Genomic DNA, 16,744 nt, shown 5'->3' with positions numbered 1-16,744 from the left:
CACTTACCAGTATGGAACGAGTCCTGCATCATGGCAATAACTTCACTAGCTTGGTAGACTTTCTTTTTTTTGGAAGTGGCCGCCATCTTGAAACGCTCATAAAATTGCCTAAGTCACTCTTGTCTAGTGACTTAGGCAAAATAAATTGGCCTAATTCACACTCTTGACATAGGCCATTACACTAAACGGGTAGGATCACATGATCTGTTCAACTGAGGATGTTGGGGATTTTACCAGAGGTGGCTAGCATCACAAAGAGCTGATTTAGGCAAGAAAATCATTTTGGCAAAAAGGTGACTTAGGCCATTACTTTAAGAGGGTGACGATATGCAAAGTTAAATAATAAAAATACAGCTTTTATTTGTTGAATGTTGTAGCAGAACACTGTAAAAAGGCAAATCAACAGTACAAAAAAGAAAAAGACTCAAAAGTATGCAATTCTTTATGTAATATGGCGCATAAATATTTTATGCAGAGAAAATGCAGAATTCCAATTATGCGTAAATATAGGATAGTTCAGTTGAAAGTGTCAGTGGTTTTTTCTTCAATTCATACAGGTCCATTACGTAGATTTTAATAAACTTTGTCCAACCAATTAGATGGCTGGATAAATAAATACACAGCATTTACACTCAAAGAGGCACAGCTTTGACCCTATTTAAATAAAGTACATTTCCAAAAGGTTTTCCCCCGATTTCCTTTGCAAGTGTTTTATATTGAGGCCGTGCTCCTCTGCCCGCTTGTCTTTCTAGAATTAAATCTCCTCGATGCCGCCTTCTGGTTCATCTGCTTAATGTTCACTCCATCAGTCTCAGGTTGCTCTTGTTCTGGAGCCATGTCTGTCCCAGCCTGTCCGTCTGTCTGCTCTGTATCGGCCCCCTTGGCGGCAGGCATGGACATAAGCCACTGCTGATAGTAACCACGGAAACCATCAATTTGAATCAGGTAGTTGTTCCTCTTCTTGAACTGAGAGAGAGATAAAGAAAGAGGAGTGAAATGAAAACAAAATGAATAATTAATAGCACATGATTAATGAAAGGTTTTGTTAAAGCTTTGTTATATCTAAGACACAGTGACCTACCTGGTCGTAGCTAGGGGGATACTGTGCAGCAAATTCCAGCTGTTTGATGATAATCTCGTTAGGCCACACTCTTAATTCAGCCATTTTTTCCAGTAGTAACTTCAGGTAGATGTAGTCCAGCCTCCGAGATGCCCGCCCAATCAGAGCAGAGAATACCTGGACATTAGGCCTCAATCTGGCAACCTGCATGAAATAAAGTCACCATGCATTATAGTATATTCTTTAGTGCCACTATAACTACTAGTATTAGGTAAAAGGTATCATCTATTGTTACGAGCATTCGAGATTTCTACTATTTCTGCATCCGGTATTAGTATCAGATGCCGGCTACTGCATCTAAATATAAAAACATTATTCCCTTAGGTGACTCAATGCTTTAGAAGCATTCATTTGAGGACTGAAATGCGTCCTCACCTCCATGTCTTTGAGCAACTGAAGACCATCCGTCTTCTGGTTACATGCCATAGCAAGACAACCGTAAGTCTGCACGTCTGTATTTACATGTCTCTGGTACATGACACGCAAAACAGCCTGGGAAAAAGGAGGATAGGGTCAATACACATAGAATATGTGATCTATTACCTTGGTATTTGGTTATGGGTTGAGGGGTGGCCGAGTGTGTGGTTTTGTACCTTTGCTGCATCCAGGTCACCGGCTTTAGCTGAGCGGCGAATCACGGTATTGAAGAATGCTACGTCGAGCTTCACCTTGTGCAGCTTGGCCCCCTGTAGGAGCATCTGCAGCGATTGGATGCCTGGCTCCATGGTATCGGCGAGGAGGGTCAAGGTTCGGAGGTCCGGACTGAGGCCGCTAGAGACCATCTTGTCCAGGAAACCTTTACCTCCACCTATCAGCGCCAGTCGGTCAGTGGCGCCGTCCACCGTGCCGATGGACACCGTGGCCCCTCCCCTCCTCTCAAAAAGCTCCAACAGGTTAGGGGGCTCCACTACGGGCACTGGCTGACAAGAAGGAGAGTCATGAGGTACTCCCTCAACTACAACCATGCGGTGGACCTCTGGTAAGCTGTTGTAGGGCACCATCTCTGCAACTGTGACATGTGCACTGCCTTTTTGGTCATTCCCGTCAGTGGTTAACATGCGGTCGCCACCTGCTCCAGGCTGTAGAAACAACTGTCTCTCCAACTGGTCAAGGTCTATGGTATCCCTGCTTCCTCTCCTATACCTCTTGCTAGCCGCACCCTGGCCCTTCTGATCAGCCCAATCAGGGCTCAGCAGAAGGCTTGTAGCAGTGGTGGGATCACCAATCCCACAATCCCTTGCGGTACGCAAAAGTAGGTTGTAATTTTTAGCATCTGGGTAAATCCCTGAACGAAGCATTTGGCGCCAAACCTAAAGGGAAGACAGGTACAAACAATGTCATACAACAGCAATAACAATAGTTCTGTTCGATTTGTGCACATGCATGACAGTTCCCACCTGTAGAGCCTGTCTGAACCCGGTTTCCTTATCCATTACACAGCCCATAAGCAGGTAGTGAAATGTCTCCTGAGTCACCACATGTTGGTTTTTCATCATCTCCTGAACATTAACACACACAGATTTATAAATTATTCATGAATACAATCCCCTACAATGAATGAACAATGAACAATGAAATGAACTGATACAATTAAACATACCCGGATTGTGTGAATACAGGCTTGAAGGTGGTTTGTTATGGCGTGTGTCTTGAGGAGGGCATGGTATGTGATAGTGCTAATTGGGTGGTTTTTGCGACATAGTTCTTGTTCCAACTGCAATGCATGCTGGAGCCCGGCTTGTTTCGATGGCGATTGAGCACAGGCATTGAACAGGGCAGTGTATGTAGCATCTGTTGGAATCAGGGACCGTTTTTTCATCTGAAAGAAACACAAAAGCTAATTACTGTAAACAATAGTAAGCCATTGAATGGCTATCGGTCATAAACTATACACATGGAAAAGGATGTATAAGGGAGTGTAGAGCATCCATACATCATTATACAGTTTGAAGGCCTTCTTTAGTTGTCCAGCTCGACCACAACCTCCTATAAGGATGGTGTAGTTATACTCTTCTGGCTGTAACCTCTCTCTTTTCAACATGTCTCCGCTAAATAGATCCAAAGCCTGCTGAAGCTGTGATAGAAATGAAAACAGCAACAACCCATAATTGAAATGGGTGCAATGAGGCCAGCATACACGTTGATCATTTGAAAGGAAATAGGTTGCACGATTGCGATTGATCGTGTGAGGGTAAAATGATGACAGACTGACCTTGTTTTCTTTTAACAAGTTTTTACACTGTAGGAAGTACCAATAGGTCGTATTCCTCCCTTTGGCCATGAAAGGTTTCCTTCTTTTAACTTCATCCTCGCCGTCTTCCTCTTGGAAACATTGATTCTGTATTTCTGGGCTACTTTTTTGGAACGACCTCCGTGCACCAATATCACTAGATATTGTACCAAACTGCTCTCCGGGACCCTCACCATCTACCTGGTCAGTCGCATTGGCAGTATCTGTCAAGGGGTTCAGATCTCCGAAGGATGCTGAGAGGATCGACTTGTGTCTGGTCACTTCACTGATAATCCAAGAAGTATCATTTAACAAAAGATTTGGCGACCAGGGATAATGCGATAGCGTTTTGGCAGATGAACTCCTTTTAGCTGTGTAGACGTGGTAGGATCTGGTGGATTGTACTAACATCTTACTCACTCTTCGCATGCACGAACAAGCAGCAGAGTTCCACATCTTGGGAGCTAACTAACTCAACGTTGTAAAGAGCGGCTAGGCTAGCAAGCTCACGTGCATGCAATACAGTAGAGGTGACATAAAGACATTAGCAGTCAATTATCGAGCTAAGAATTTGGATATCCAAAATAAATCTTGCTGGAATGGAATATGTGTGTCGAAAGATATCCTCAATTGAGGAATTAGATTGTCAAAGTTAGCAGCTAGATGTTATTAGCTTATATTATATATAGGCTTTAACACCAATGTTTTACTCTTTACCCCTATAATAGATTGATTAGTATGCCTGTCAAATTGTCAACAGCTCATTCATGCCACTGGTCAAAGGAGGACAACCAGAATGTAATTTAGTCGTTCTAGAGATAAGTTCGTTCTAGAGATGCAGTTTAGTCGTACGCTTCAAGTAGTGTCTAGTAAACGGATTGTCCATCTTAAACTGCAGGACCACTGTATGTCTACATATAACAATGAAACGGAGCAACCATCAGCCCTGCCCTGAGGTGAGTCAGATTGCGTGTTTTTTCCGTATACAATAGCCTACGCAGTTTGAACTTTCACAATGTATGACAATAAAAAATGTTCTTTGTCACAGACTAGCCTGCATAAAAGTTGTTGTAGTTAATTAATCAGTGATTTAAATAACATTTAGCTGCTAAAATAACTCATTCTTCTGCATTGCAATGGGCTCACGTTTAATTCCAAAAACTCCTCTTTAATAGATTCGACAAATGGAAGACAACCAACCAGCGCCAGCTTCCACAACCACACCTTTTGCCGGTAAACCGTCCAAAAAAACACAAAATAATCAGTGCATTTTCAAAACATACTTTAAATAGTATGTAGGCCTAATCGTTAGCATATTTTAATGTCATTAATTTCACTTTGTTTATTCTTGTAGTGAATCAACTGGAGCTCAAGACCAGAGCTGAGTTTGTAAAATGTGAGTCTTTTTTTGATGTCTGGTATATAGTAATAGCCCTACTAAAATTGTAATCACAGAAATGTACAGTGTCGATGAAATGCAACAATAATCTTGGTAAGCCCATGATTCATGTAAATCTTCCAAACAATAAACTAAATGGACAAAAGAGATGAGGGTAAAATCTAAATATACAAGCATCGTTGCAATACCTTTTCTAATCAAGCCTCCCTCCACTAACCTCCCAGATTACCGTCACCTCACACTTGACCCGAACACAGCATACAGAGAGCTTTCTCTTTCCCAGGGAAATAGGAGTGTGGAACTTAAAGATCAAGTGCAGGACTATCCCTACCGCCCTGAGAGATTCACCCATCTTTGGCAGGTGATGTGTAAAGAACATCTGTCCGAACGCTCCTACTGGGAGGTAGAGTGGACCGGTTCAATAGAGATAGCGGTGTGTTATGAAGACATTGGCCGGTCAGACTATTACCACGAGTGTGCGTTTGGGTGCAATGAGAATTCCTGGAGTTTGGATTTGAATAAAAACAACCGTTGTTTCCGCCACAATGATGTTGAGATTTCATTGCCGGAGCATCAGTTGTCAAGAGTCGCTGTGTACCTGGATCACAGCGCAGGTGTTCTGGCCTTCTACAGTGTTTCCGGCGACACTTTGAGCCTCATTCACAGAGTCCAGACCACTTTCATGAAGCCCCTCTACCCTGGGTTGTGGGTTGCCGACCACGCTGATCTGTGTGATCTGAGGTGATGACAGAATGGTTCCGTTTTTTCAATAAAGGCTCAAGGCTCAGGATTTAAACTGGAGCACTGGAGGGAGAACAAATAGGGAAAATTGTCAGGAAAATTGTAGGGTTTCTCTATCAGGGTAAAATGTAACTTAAAATATATTGATCTTATATTTTTTTTATCCATAATGCATATTACTGTAATTTCGAAATAAAATGTATCACAAATCCTGCTAAAGCTTATTTTTTCTTCTGTTCTTAAAATACGTGAACATCTTTCATAACATACATTACATTGCATGTTTACTCTACTAAAATGTATTGCAAGGACAAAAGGTTAAAAAAAAGACTGAAAAATTGACTGTCAGTTATTATAGTTTATTACAATGTTGTATACAACATCTATTCAAGTAGTCCGTAAACACATAAGTATCCTGTGTTTCCTAATTATGGCACCTTAAACATATAATTTGCCATTTAATGTGCATTTCATTCGCAGATAAATACTTTGTTGCAACAGATTGCTCGAGTAATTAGGAGACATCAATTTTATTTAATAATATAAAAAATTCTCAAGCAGCTGTGCAGAAGTTTTGTCCCCAAAATATTCTTGAACCTAAACACTAAATCATTACAAATTTCCAACCACGCATCATTTGAGCTGAAATACACTGCAACTTAAAGGTTTCTTTGTTTACTTCATCATGAAAGGTAACAATCAAGTCATTCAGCCGTGCACATTTGAAACTCTGAGCCATTGGGAACTATTCTTTTATTTATCTATATCTATATATATATATATATATATATATATATATATATCTATATCTATATCTATATATATATATATATATATATATATATATATATATATATAGATATATAAATAATGGCAGGGCATCGATTCAAATGCCTGCAATGGCTGTTGACCACATTCATGCTGAGAGCAGGTCACAGAGATGTGTCACCAGGGCGCGAGGAGGGGGGTCTGGGCCACACGGCTCTGGAAGAGCGTTATCTTGTCCAGGAGGGTGAGCGGAGTGTCTCTGATGACCAGTGCCAGGTCCTCGTGCTGCAGGGGGAAGATGACCACACTCAGGGCGGGCCGCGCAGCTGAATACCTGTCAGGGAACATAAAGGGGTGGATGGTTTTGGTTGAGGGAAATGTGTTAGAAATGGCATAGACGTTAGCGTTTAGCTCTTAGTGAGCTAAATGCTCTGTGAGAATTGACTGCTCCTGCCTCTGTACAAGCTCATTTAAATCTTGGACACCACACCGCTCATTCCTGATCAACAAAGGCACCCTGATCGGTTCGGGGAATCAATCTTTGATGTCAATCACAGTATGGGGGAAGGGAGCAGAGAGAGAAGGGACTTTTTTGGTTTGTTTCACTTTTGCTCTCAAATCTAGCCTACAGCACCATTGAGACGTGAGCAGATAACTTTGGCCTGCTTAAGAATTTAATCAAATCGGATCTATTGCACCTTAAAGATATGAGAGCAGATAACCTAAGGCTGGTTTGGACTTCAGAGGAAAGTCCATGTCTACAGCACAGGTCTTGCAGATTGCTCATAATCATATGCGTTACTTAACATGACCACAAGGGGGCAGTATAGCTCTTCTGTGAACTAGATTAGAATTTAGAGCATAGAATCACTTAGTTTACGGTTTCGTTGGCTATTGTTTTTCAAATTAAATCATCATAAATTGGCTTCTAGAAATCTGTTTCTTGCGTCTCTCGGGCAAGTTCAATATAGACATGCTGATGTAGAAGGTCCTCACTATGTTATATAACGTCCTCGACAACACACTGACCTGTCAATTAACACCTTCTGTAGCGTGCGACAGGCCACCAAGGTCCCCCCCATGAATATGTGGCACACGCAAAGGCTGGGGCAGCGAGCCACAAAGGTTTCCGTGGCAACGGGGTCAAAAGTTCCACTGCGTGAAATGATGCAGAGGCGTTTCAGACGCGAACAGCAGGAGAGAGCCTCAAAGAACGACGCGTTGGCACTCAGGTAAGGCTGCTCTAACCTTCAGACAGGGAGGCACAGAGAAGAAGTTAGTTAAAAGATGCTTTGGCCAAACATTCTTAAGTTAACACATATTCAAACCTTTGTGTGTGCAGTAAAACGCTTGGATGCCATTTCCTTTTCAATGCATGAAATATCAAAAATATAACACGCAAACAAATACAAATGTATTGGCTGGCTGAAAATGAAATAAGCCGTCATAAAATCAATCATTCATGAGCTACAACTAATTGAATTGGCTGAAACAGCCCCTGACAACCTGGCTTGCATTCATTCAGAGCTGGACACACCTCCACCGTCGCCTCGCTCACCTGAGCTCCTGCAGCTGCGTGCACAGCCGCAGCGTGTCCATCAGCGACGCGGTGTAATTCATCGTCTTCAGGCAGCCCAGGTTAGCCAGGGATAAAGCCTGGAGGTTTGGGCAGTGCTTGGCCACCGGGATCAGCCCCGTCCCTTTGTGAATCCCCGGCAGCCCCGCCAGCGTCAGGCGCCGCAGCCTGGGCAGAACCTGCAGCGCCGCCACGTGAGAGTCTCCCACGCACCGGGCCCAGGCACACATACCGCGCGGCTCTATGCAGGCCCGCGTGCACGGCTCCAGGCGGGGCAGCGTGGAGATGAACCCGGGGCCGATCAACTCCAGGGTTTCTAACAAGGGGCAGCCGGACAACAGCTGCGCCAGCCCCGAGGTGCTGTCCCTGGGTAACGATGGCTCGGACTCGGACGGCTTGTAGGCTTGGAGACCGACCCGCGGAGCTTTCCTCAAGCCGCGTAGCAGGGACGAGGAGGGGCTTGTGTGAGCGGTGCTGTGGCGGCTGCTGCATCCGTCGGAGAGGGCGCAGGCGGGCAGCGCCAGGGAGCGTACATGCTGCAGTCGGGACAAGCTGGCACAGAGGTGGGGCTCCCCGTCGAGTCCCGGTGTGTTTTCGTGATGGTAGTGTCTGTGCATCAGGTTGACGTGTTGGAGCTTTGAACAGACGCTCACCAGTCGGCTCATCGTCCTGGCGCCCAGCTGCTCCTCGCCCCCGCGTATCCCGCTGCTCTCCGGGTACAGGCTGTGGCTCGTCGCGCTCAGATTGAGGCTGACGAGTCGCGCTGCGTCTCGGACCCCACCCTCGAGCAGAGACCGGAAGACCTGCGTCCACAGCGCCGGGCAGCGGCTGAAGCTGAGGTGCTTGGGGCTGTTGCCCCGCAGCGCCCGCTCTAGCGACATGGAGTCCCACCACGAGCGGGGGAGCTGCAGTGCCTCCAGGCTGCTGTGGTTGCCCAAGCAGTGGGCCAGCGGGGTGGCGGCCGGCCAGTGGGCAGGATTGGGGCCGGGAATAGACACCAGGAAGACTCTCAGGCGCTCTGGGACGTGAACGCTGAACACAGCTAGGTAGAGAAGGAGCAGGGTCTGGTTTACCTGGAAACACCGACAGGAATGGCTAATTATTATACTGTATAGGTAATGATATGCAATGCCTTCATTTACACACTCACCTCTCCAGGTGCCAGTTTTGCACTGAATTCCTCCAGCTGCTGGTAATGTGGCACACTACTCTGGCCAACCATTAACTGGCAGCAGACACCAATGCCCTCTCTGGTCACGTCTGGGATATCAAACTGTAGTGCTAATCTGTTCACATGACACACACACACACACACACACACACACACACACACACACACACACACACACACACACACACACACACACACACACACACACACACACACACACACACTTGGTATGGTCGGTGGAACAGGAACCAAATGCCTCATGGTCAACTTCGATTGAACAAGCCAGCAAGCCTCACCCTGACCCCGATAAAAGAAGCCAGAGGTTGCCAGGGTTACCTGCGTAGCTGGGAGCAGCAGGGCACCACGCCATAACTGGGAGTGAGGAGTGTCTGCCTCAGCTCTGACAGGCGGCTCAGCAAATCAACAGCCTCAGAACTCAGCTGTGCTGAGTTGAAACCAGGGGCCACATCAAAAGCAAGCGAATTGAGGCAGGAGAGGGATTCCAGGAGGCGGGAGAGTCGAAGGGAGGTCAGACGACAACCAGTGAGGTCCAGCCGTTTGATAGCCCGGCAGCGAGCAAGATGCTCCATGGTGGAGCCAGAGAGCCAATAGCAGCCACTCAGACTGAGCGACTGCACTTGACTGGCTAGTTGCTTCAGCACATGCCTGAAAGATAGATCACTGGCCTAGAGGCAAAGAATCATAACAACGGAATGTAATAGTGTCGAAACAATCCCATATGTCTTTCAGTGCAAGTTGTGTAAATGTCATTATAAATACTAAGCCCTACCGTGTATTCTTCTGATAGACAAACATGTGTCAGCAGGGTCTTATCCTGACAAAGCACACGCAACTTGCGGCAGACACGTGCCACGTTTAGCAATAGGTCACACACAGGAACATAGTTGAGGATGCATAGTAGGATTTCGTCAGACAGGCTGGAAATTCCAACTGAGGACATCACATCTTCCTCACAGTGGTCCTAGGAAAGACAACAAAACAGATACACAAGATGGGATAATAATAATAATAATTATTATTATTACTATCATAATTCTAAATGGTTAAGAATAAGACAGTTGACGTATGCTATTCATAAAAGTTTCAGTGAACGCCAGGTACATCTGTCTGCGATGAGAGATGATCCAGGACCATGTATTTTTAGAAGATAGAAACTGATTAAATTTTGTTTTACATGAACTATTGTGGTATAGTTTAAAATTGGCTAAATGGCTGTATTAATCAAACTGTTCACAAGGGATTGCAAGCTATCAACTAAATTATCCATTATCAGGCGAAAAGGACATTTGCATTTCATCGTCTAAAGTTAGTGTCATATCTTCAATAACTATAATATACAGCCTGGCAAAATCACCAACATGATAGCTAAAATTAGCTTGTAAGTAACCCTAGCAGTAGCTGATCCAAGCCGTTTTATTGTCAACAGAACTGACCTGTACGCGCGGGTGGTCCACATTTCCCAGAGTTTCCGTTATAGTCGAATTCATCCTTATACGGAAGATATAAAGTAAGAAATACACGTTTTACGGAGGTGCTTATGGATGCTGTAAAATATGAATTGGCTCCTCTGCTGGTGAATGGGAAACTCGGAAGACTTTCAGAGACGCACACACTTCCTGACACGGCAATAGATGCCCGCGCATGCGTCGGGCCGGCCGGTGGATTGGGTGTCTGCGGATCGGGTACTACTGACAATCTCCAGGGATTTATTATGAGGACGGGTAGCCCGTGGATATTATCCACTAGTTTTAATATTCAAATATATCAAAATAACGGTAGCCTCAGCCTGTGAGTAAGTTTCAAGCCCATCCTGCGACCCGCATGGTTGCAACTTGCAACCACGATGTTCAAAATGGACTTACCTGACAATGCAATATAAATAGTAAATACTTGGTAATTACATGCCCGTTTAAATACTCAGTTAACCATTTATCTTCCATATGATTAAAATAGTTTGTGGTAGCTCCTTTATACTATGATGGCACGAGCATGTGTAAGATGCATACACCATAAAAATAAATGTACAATGGAGGCCAGCAAGTAGGCCTAGATGCTGTTGTAACAGAAGACAAGAGCATATCTCACTTTAATAGATTATGCAATTCAGTTGATCTAGCGATTGCAATATTTACTTTTGTTAGTTTGACGGCATTTTCCCTGATCATGTCAATGGAACCATTGACTAACGAAAACCTTGGCCATCGAGGCATCCGACAAAGGACCAATGCCAAATAAGTGTAGTAATGGCTAGTGAGACAAGTATGGCAGCTTGTACATCCAATTGTCTCAACCTGATTTACTTCTGCCTGGCAGGGCCAGCATAAAACTGTACAGCAGATGGGACAGTTAACTTGTCGAGCCATCAGGTGAGATGTAGAGTTTCTCAAATGTTGCATAGTGTTTGAACACAAAAATCAGGGGAAGAAGAGGAAATCTTTTTTCATACATGTGCTCTTTATTTGTATTCATTCTTCATATGCAGAGGCATAACGCACCCACACAACACCTTAAGACCAGGTTAAAGCGTCAACTTTTGCATTATGACCAACTGGACCATGTATCTTAACGCTGAACATACAAAACAAGTTTGGATTACATAATTTACATATCAATACTAGAGAACTGTTGGAAAGAACGCCAACCAGGGAATGAACCTTCATAGAGGCAAATAAGGTGGTAACAAACATCTGGGATGACTGACAAACAGGCATTATAATCCTCACCCACAGGGATAATCAACTACTCCCTATTGCATTCTCCCCATTGGGGTATGGTACCGTAGCGATGAGGTAAACTAGCAGGGTGGGGGGATGGGTGTGGCTCTAGGCTCTGCCCACACATAGTGGGCTAGGCATGTGCAGAACCATAGTTGTGAGTAGGGCGTGTGATGGAGGGCAGCAGGAGAGGGATCAGTTCATTTAGAAGCACTTCCTGTGGACAATGCTGGGGCCGGACTCGTCGTACTCCTGCTTGCTGATCCACATCTGCTGGAAGGTGGAGAGGGAGGCCAGGATGGAGCCTCCGATCCAGACGGAGTACTTCCTCTCTGGTGGGGCGATGATCTAGAAGGGTAGAGAAGAACCGGGTAAGATAAAGTACAAAAGCATAAAAAAAAAAAAGCCATGAAGCAACTAGTCGTGCACACCAAATTAGCCAATAGTGAGGGGAAACCGGGTTTACCTTGATTTTCATGGTGCTAGGGGCCAGAGAGGTGATCTCCTTCTGCATGCGGTCGGCGATGCCGGGGTACATGGTGGTGCCGCCGGACAGGACAGTGTTGGCGTACAGGTCCTTACGGATGTCAACGTCACACTTCATGATGCTGTTGAAGGTGGTCTCATGGATGCCACAAGACTCCATTCCTGTGAGGAGGTCAAGTTGGCGTCAAGCTCAAGTAGTGCAACCCCTTGATGTACAGCTGTGGGTCAACGCTCTATGATATGTCATCCTTTTAGCTATAGTCCCTCAGCCTTACCGAGGAAGGAGGGCTGGAAAAGGGCCTCGGGACAGCGGAACCGCTCGTTGCCGATGGTGATGACCTGCCCGTCGGGAAGCTCATAGCTCTTCTCTAGGGTGGACGAGCTAGAGGCGGTTTGCATCTCCTGGTCGAAGTCCAGCGCCACGTAGCACAGCTTCTCCTTGATGTCACGCACAATCTCACGCTCGGCTGTGGGCAGGAGCAATCATCGTTTTAGCCAGGGCAACAAGTGTTGGGGTGACACATTTTTACTCATCACCAAATATCCTGCTCATCTGCTGCAGGTCAGCGCCTACCTGTGGTGGTGAAGCTGTAGCCGCGCTCGGTCAGGATCTTCATGAGGTAGTCCGTGAGGTCCCTGCCGGCCAGGTCCAACCTGAGGATGGCATGGGGGAGGGCATACCCTTCGTAGATGGGCACTGTGTGGGTGACACCGTCACCAGAGTCCATGACGATACCTGTGGTACGGCCAGAGGCGTACAGGGAGAGCACGGCCTGGATGGCCACGTACATGGCTGGGGTGTTGAACGTCTCGAACATGATCTGCAAGAAAGAGGGGGCCGGTTAGTCCTGTCTACAAAGTGGTCAGGCATGTATGCAAAATAAAACCCGAGTGAAAACACCTTGACTTGTCGCTTCAACATTCCACACAATTAAATGGATCCACCAGAGTCTGGTACAAAGGCTTGCCAGGTCAGTTTCATATCCCAATGCAGTTAAGACTGCAAACAACTACATCATGCAGTCAGTTTATTAACTTAGTCAATTGGTTAACCTTGCAAGGCTGAAGTAACCATGCATTTACTTTTCCCAAACACTTCAGATTAGTGCAGATACAACCCTGGATCTTACGTGAACGATCAGCTCAGAAAGAGGAAACCTGGAGAGTGAATGTTTCAACAGGGGACTGGGTCAGCATCAGAAAGGCTAAAGAGAGCAGGAAAGTGAAAGGGGTGAAGGCAGACTTGAGAATGAGCTGGTTACCTGGGTCATCTTCTCCCTGTTAGCCTTGGGGTTGAGGGGAGCCTCTGTGAGCAGGACGGGGTGCTCCTCTGGGGCTACACGGAGCTCGTTGTAGAAGGTGTGATGCCAGATCTTCTCCATGTCATCCCAGTTTGTGACGATACCGTGCTCAATGGGGTACTTCAGAGTCAGGATACCCCTCTTGCTCTGTGCCTCGTCTCCAACATAGCTGTCCTTCTGACCCATACCAACCATCACACCCTGAAGGGGACGACAAACGAAGGTTAATAAATATAAATGGTACTGTCAAATGTAGAGCCAGTGGGATTGTGTTCACTCGCTTCAACTTTGTGGGAATGGAAAGTAAGTTTACCTGATGTCTTGGGCGTCCAACAATGGAGGGGAACACAGCACGTGGCGCATCATCACCAGCAAAGCCAGCTTTGCACATGCCAGATCCGTTGTCAACAACGAGGGCAGCGATATCATCTTCCATGTCTAAAAGAGGGATGGAGAGAACGGTCTAAAGTAAATATATTGGCTCGTTACATTTATTCAACTGTGACCAAAATAATAGGCGCTGGATGTCGCATCGCTGTTGCAGATAGAGACCGCTGTACCGTGAAGTAACAAAGGCTGTTTATACTTGGACTCGCCATTGCCATATAAGGAAATAGCCGGCGCAGCCAAGGATGGCATCACGTTTGGCAGTCGATCCATCCCAATTTGTCACTTAATCTACATTGTTAGCGTTAAAGAACCCCTACTATACAAATACTACGAGTCCTTACATCTCCCAATGGAGATGCATAAACCAATAAATAATTCATACCAATATGCTACATAGCACCAATACACTCATCACACGTTCACAACACCAAAATGAAGACATTCCTCAGCTTATCACAGGGCGAACCCAGTTATGCATATAAATTACAATTGAAACCCCGAGGAAGCCAGATCCCACTACATCTTTAACGTAGATCAGTCAATCTTTCCCCATTAATCATCTCAATACCCGAGACCGCAAATACTGCACTTGGTTACAGTTGAAACAACTGCTGCAAAAGTAAACCAACCGAAGGTTTCAGTTAACATAAGACGGTAAGGTTTCTTGAACTAATGAAGTCGAAAGTACAGATGGCTAACGTTAGAACCCATTCTTTGCACAATAGAGACAAAAACAAATACTTGAGGGTCTTAAAAGATCCCGAGTAGAAACAATGTGGACTTCTTACCTGTGTTTGGTTTAGTTAATAGCCTCGGCTGCTCGGAGAGAAAGTAGCTCGCCGGTTAGCGCAAGATCACAAGTGAACTGCAATGAAGAGCGGCTGTCAGGGTTTTATGGGAACTCTTGCCGCAGCCCCTTTCCATAAAAGGCAACTTGACCCACAGCGCTTCCTGATTGGTTCAGATGCGTCCACTAGGTGTGGCGCATTTAAATTGTCTGTGTCGTGACAAGAGGAAAGCGTCTCCATAGAAAATGTTAGTGATCACTGACAGTACAAAATATAAGATAAGCTCTTCAGTGTTTCCTAACAAATTATACATAATAGATCATATTTGGAAATGTGCACCACATCATTATTTATGCTTCAGGAAAAGACGTTGAATTCCAGATTCAATCCAGATTAATCTATTCGTGGTCAGCTGTTGATAACAGAATTTATGAATTTATAGCTAAGGGTTTATGTGTCTATCTGGATTTAATATGCATACTCAGCAAGAATGAATCATCCAATTCAATTTGAAACAGAAACGTGTAGGGTGTGGAGAGTCGTGTGACACTGCTCACTCTGCCGTAACATAGTTGAACAAGGTTCATTAATTTGCATCGCATTGTATTTCGCAGTGTTGGCAATCTGTGTTGCATTTTATAACGAATGAATGAATAATTATTCTAAATCTTTGACATGCTAGCGATATTTTTGTGACCCATCACTTACAGGGTTATGATTAAAATCAAATGCAAACAATACAATGTGTGTAACATGGGATGACAACATCCATGTCAACATCAATGACCTGCATGAAATGAGCCAGCATTTTTTGAAAGAATCTCTGGCTCATCTTTGAACACATAGGCAGAGTCAGACAGAAAGGGATTAGCCTACATATCAGTAATTTGATCACTGTTAACACATTTACACATCGCTGGTCCATATCAGCCTGTCTCTCTCCGTTGCGGGGGGGGGGGGGGGGGGGGGGGGGGGGAGGAGTGGGATATGGGTTACCGTAATCACTAGTCAGACTGTTCACCTCTTGGCCATCTCATGAGTATAATCTTGCCTTCCTCAATCAGTGAGTCAGCTGTACTGGTTGTGACATTGGTTTTTTTTCCTTTGTGGTGCTTGTTTAGGGGAAAAGCTTGACATCTGTTGGCACAAATCTTTCTAGTGTGCCATGTGTCATGCTACCTGTCAACGGCAACAGGAAGTGACTCATCTTATTATAAGCACATAGATTGGTACCAAGATAATCACCTTTTAATGCAGACACGCCTTACTGTGTTTCATAATAGGTAGGTGTGCAGGTGAATGTACACCTGCACCAGCGCACATACACAGCATATATATAAATGGAGGGAAATGCTTACATTGAAAATGCATGTACAAGCATAACATTAACTTGGAGGATATTGACAGAATGACAGTAAGCCCTGTACGAAGCTCAACGATTCCTTGAACATGGGTTTCTGGGTTGGGTAAGGAAGCGGTTTTGGCTCAATAAGGGCAGTAGACTTTGCCCATAACCTTACTAAGAGAATTCCCACTGTCGTATGCGTTCCAAATAAGGAAATATAGATCCAGCCCACTAGGAGAGGCAGGAAGTGCACTTTACACAGTGCTCACACAGGAAGTGACTATAATGGATCAAACACACAAAAAGCAGGCACACCCACGCACACCCACACACACACACACACACACACACCCACACCCACACACACACACACACACACACACACACACACAACCACACACAATCTCATTGACATATGTTGAATGAGAGCATGTAGAAATATGACATAGATTGGAATAATTAGCTAATCAGGGAAATATCTTTCCAGGCTTTCCCAAAACATACATACACACACACACACACACACACACACACACACACACACACACACACACACACACACACACACACACACACACACACACACACACACACACACACACACACACACAGAGAAACGTGCCTGTGGACAGCCACCTCTTTAAGAGATTCTTTGGACGACGTCCATATAAGGAAATATTGGAGTAGGTCACAT

General features: G+C 45.1%; 4 protein-coding genes across 4 annotated transcripts; 1 reads left to right on the top strand and 3 right to left on the bottom strand.

Annotated features, from left to right (window-relative positions):
- Window positions 1–63: 63 nt before the first annotated feature.
- ptcd1 (pentatricopeptide repeat domain 1) lies at window positions 64–3,886 on the bottom strand. Its single transcript, XM_030350697.1, has 8 exons — window positions 3,333–3,886; window positions 3,054–3,194; window positions 2,721–2,939; window positions 2,518–2,619; window positions 1,714–2,430; window positions 1,496–1,612; window positions 1,082–1,264; window positions 64–966 (listed from the first exon to the last, which is right to left on the bottom strand). Exons 1-8 carry the CDS (start codon window positions 3,804–3,806, stop codon window positions 712–714), a joined length of 2,208 nt encoding a protein of 735 aa, XP_030206557.1. The 5' UTR covers window positions 3,807–3,886; the 3' UTR covers window positions 64–711.
- A 189-nt stretch (window positions 3,887–4,075) lies between these two features.
- Window positions 4,076–5,714, top strand: LOC115539860 (stonustoxin subunit beta). The gene is made up of 4 exons (XM_030350703.1): window positions 4,076–4,306; window positions 4,526–4,583; window positions 4,705–4,746; window positions 4,974–5,714. The coding sequence occupies exons 1-4, from the start codon at window positions 4,274–4,276 to the stop codon at window positions 5,492–5,494; spliced, it is 654 nt and encodes a 217-aa protein (XP_030206563.1). The 5' UTR covers window positions 4,076–4,273; the 3' UTR covers window positions 5,495–5,714.
- A 119-nt stretch (window positions 5,715–5,833) lies between these two features.
- On the bottom strand, window positions 5,834–10,638 carry fbxl18 (F-box and leucine-rich repeat protein 18). The gene is made up of 7 exons (XM_030351414.1): window positions 10,460–10,638; window positions 9,796–9,987; window positions 9,342–9,691; window positions 8,985–9,120; window positions 7,817–8,907; window positions 7,288–7,506; window positions 5,834–6,592 (listed from the first exon to the last, which is right to left on the bottom strand). Exons 1-7 carry the CDS (start codon window positions 10,511–10,513, stop codon window positions 6,436–6,438), a joined length of 2,199 nt encoding a protein of 732 aa, XP_030207274.1. The 5' UTR covers window positions 10,514–10,638; the 3' UTR covers window positions 5,834–6,435.
- Window positions 10,639–11,459: 821 nt separating this feature from the next.
- On the bottom strand, window positions 11,460–14,842 carry actb1 (actin, beta 1). Its single transcript, XM_030351415.1, has 7 exons — window positions 14,706–14,842; window positions 13,841–13,965; window positions 13,489–13,728; window positions 12,801–13,047; window positions 12,502–12,693; window positions 12,207–12,388; window positions 11,460–12,088 (listed from the first exon to the last, which is right to left on the bottom strand). The coding sequence occupies exons 2-7, from the start codon at window positions 13,961–13,963 to the stop codon at window positions 11,945–11,947; spliced, it is 1,128 nt and encodes a 375-aa protein (XP_030207275.1). The 5' UTR covers window positions 13,964–13,965; window positions 14,706–14,842; the 3' UTR covers window positions 11,460–11,944.
- Window positions 14,843–16,744: the final 1,902 nt, after the last annotated feature.

The sequence above is a fragment of the Gadus morhua genome, chromosome 3, assembly GCF_902167405.1.
Source record: "Gadus morhua chromosome 3, gadMor3.0, whole genome shotgun sequence".
NCBI classification, from domain to species: Eukaryota; Metazoa; Chordata; class Actinopteri; order Gadiformes; family Gadidae; genus Gadus; species Gadus morhua.
The sequence above is the reverse complement of the archived record's forward strand: the minus strand, read 5'-3'. Positions and strand labels throughout refer to the sequence as shown.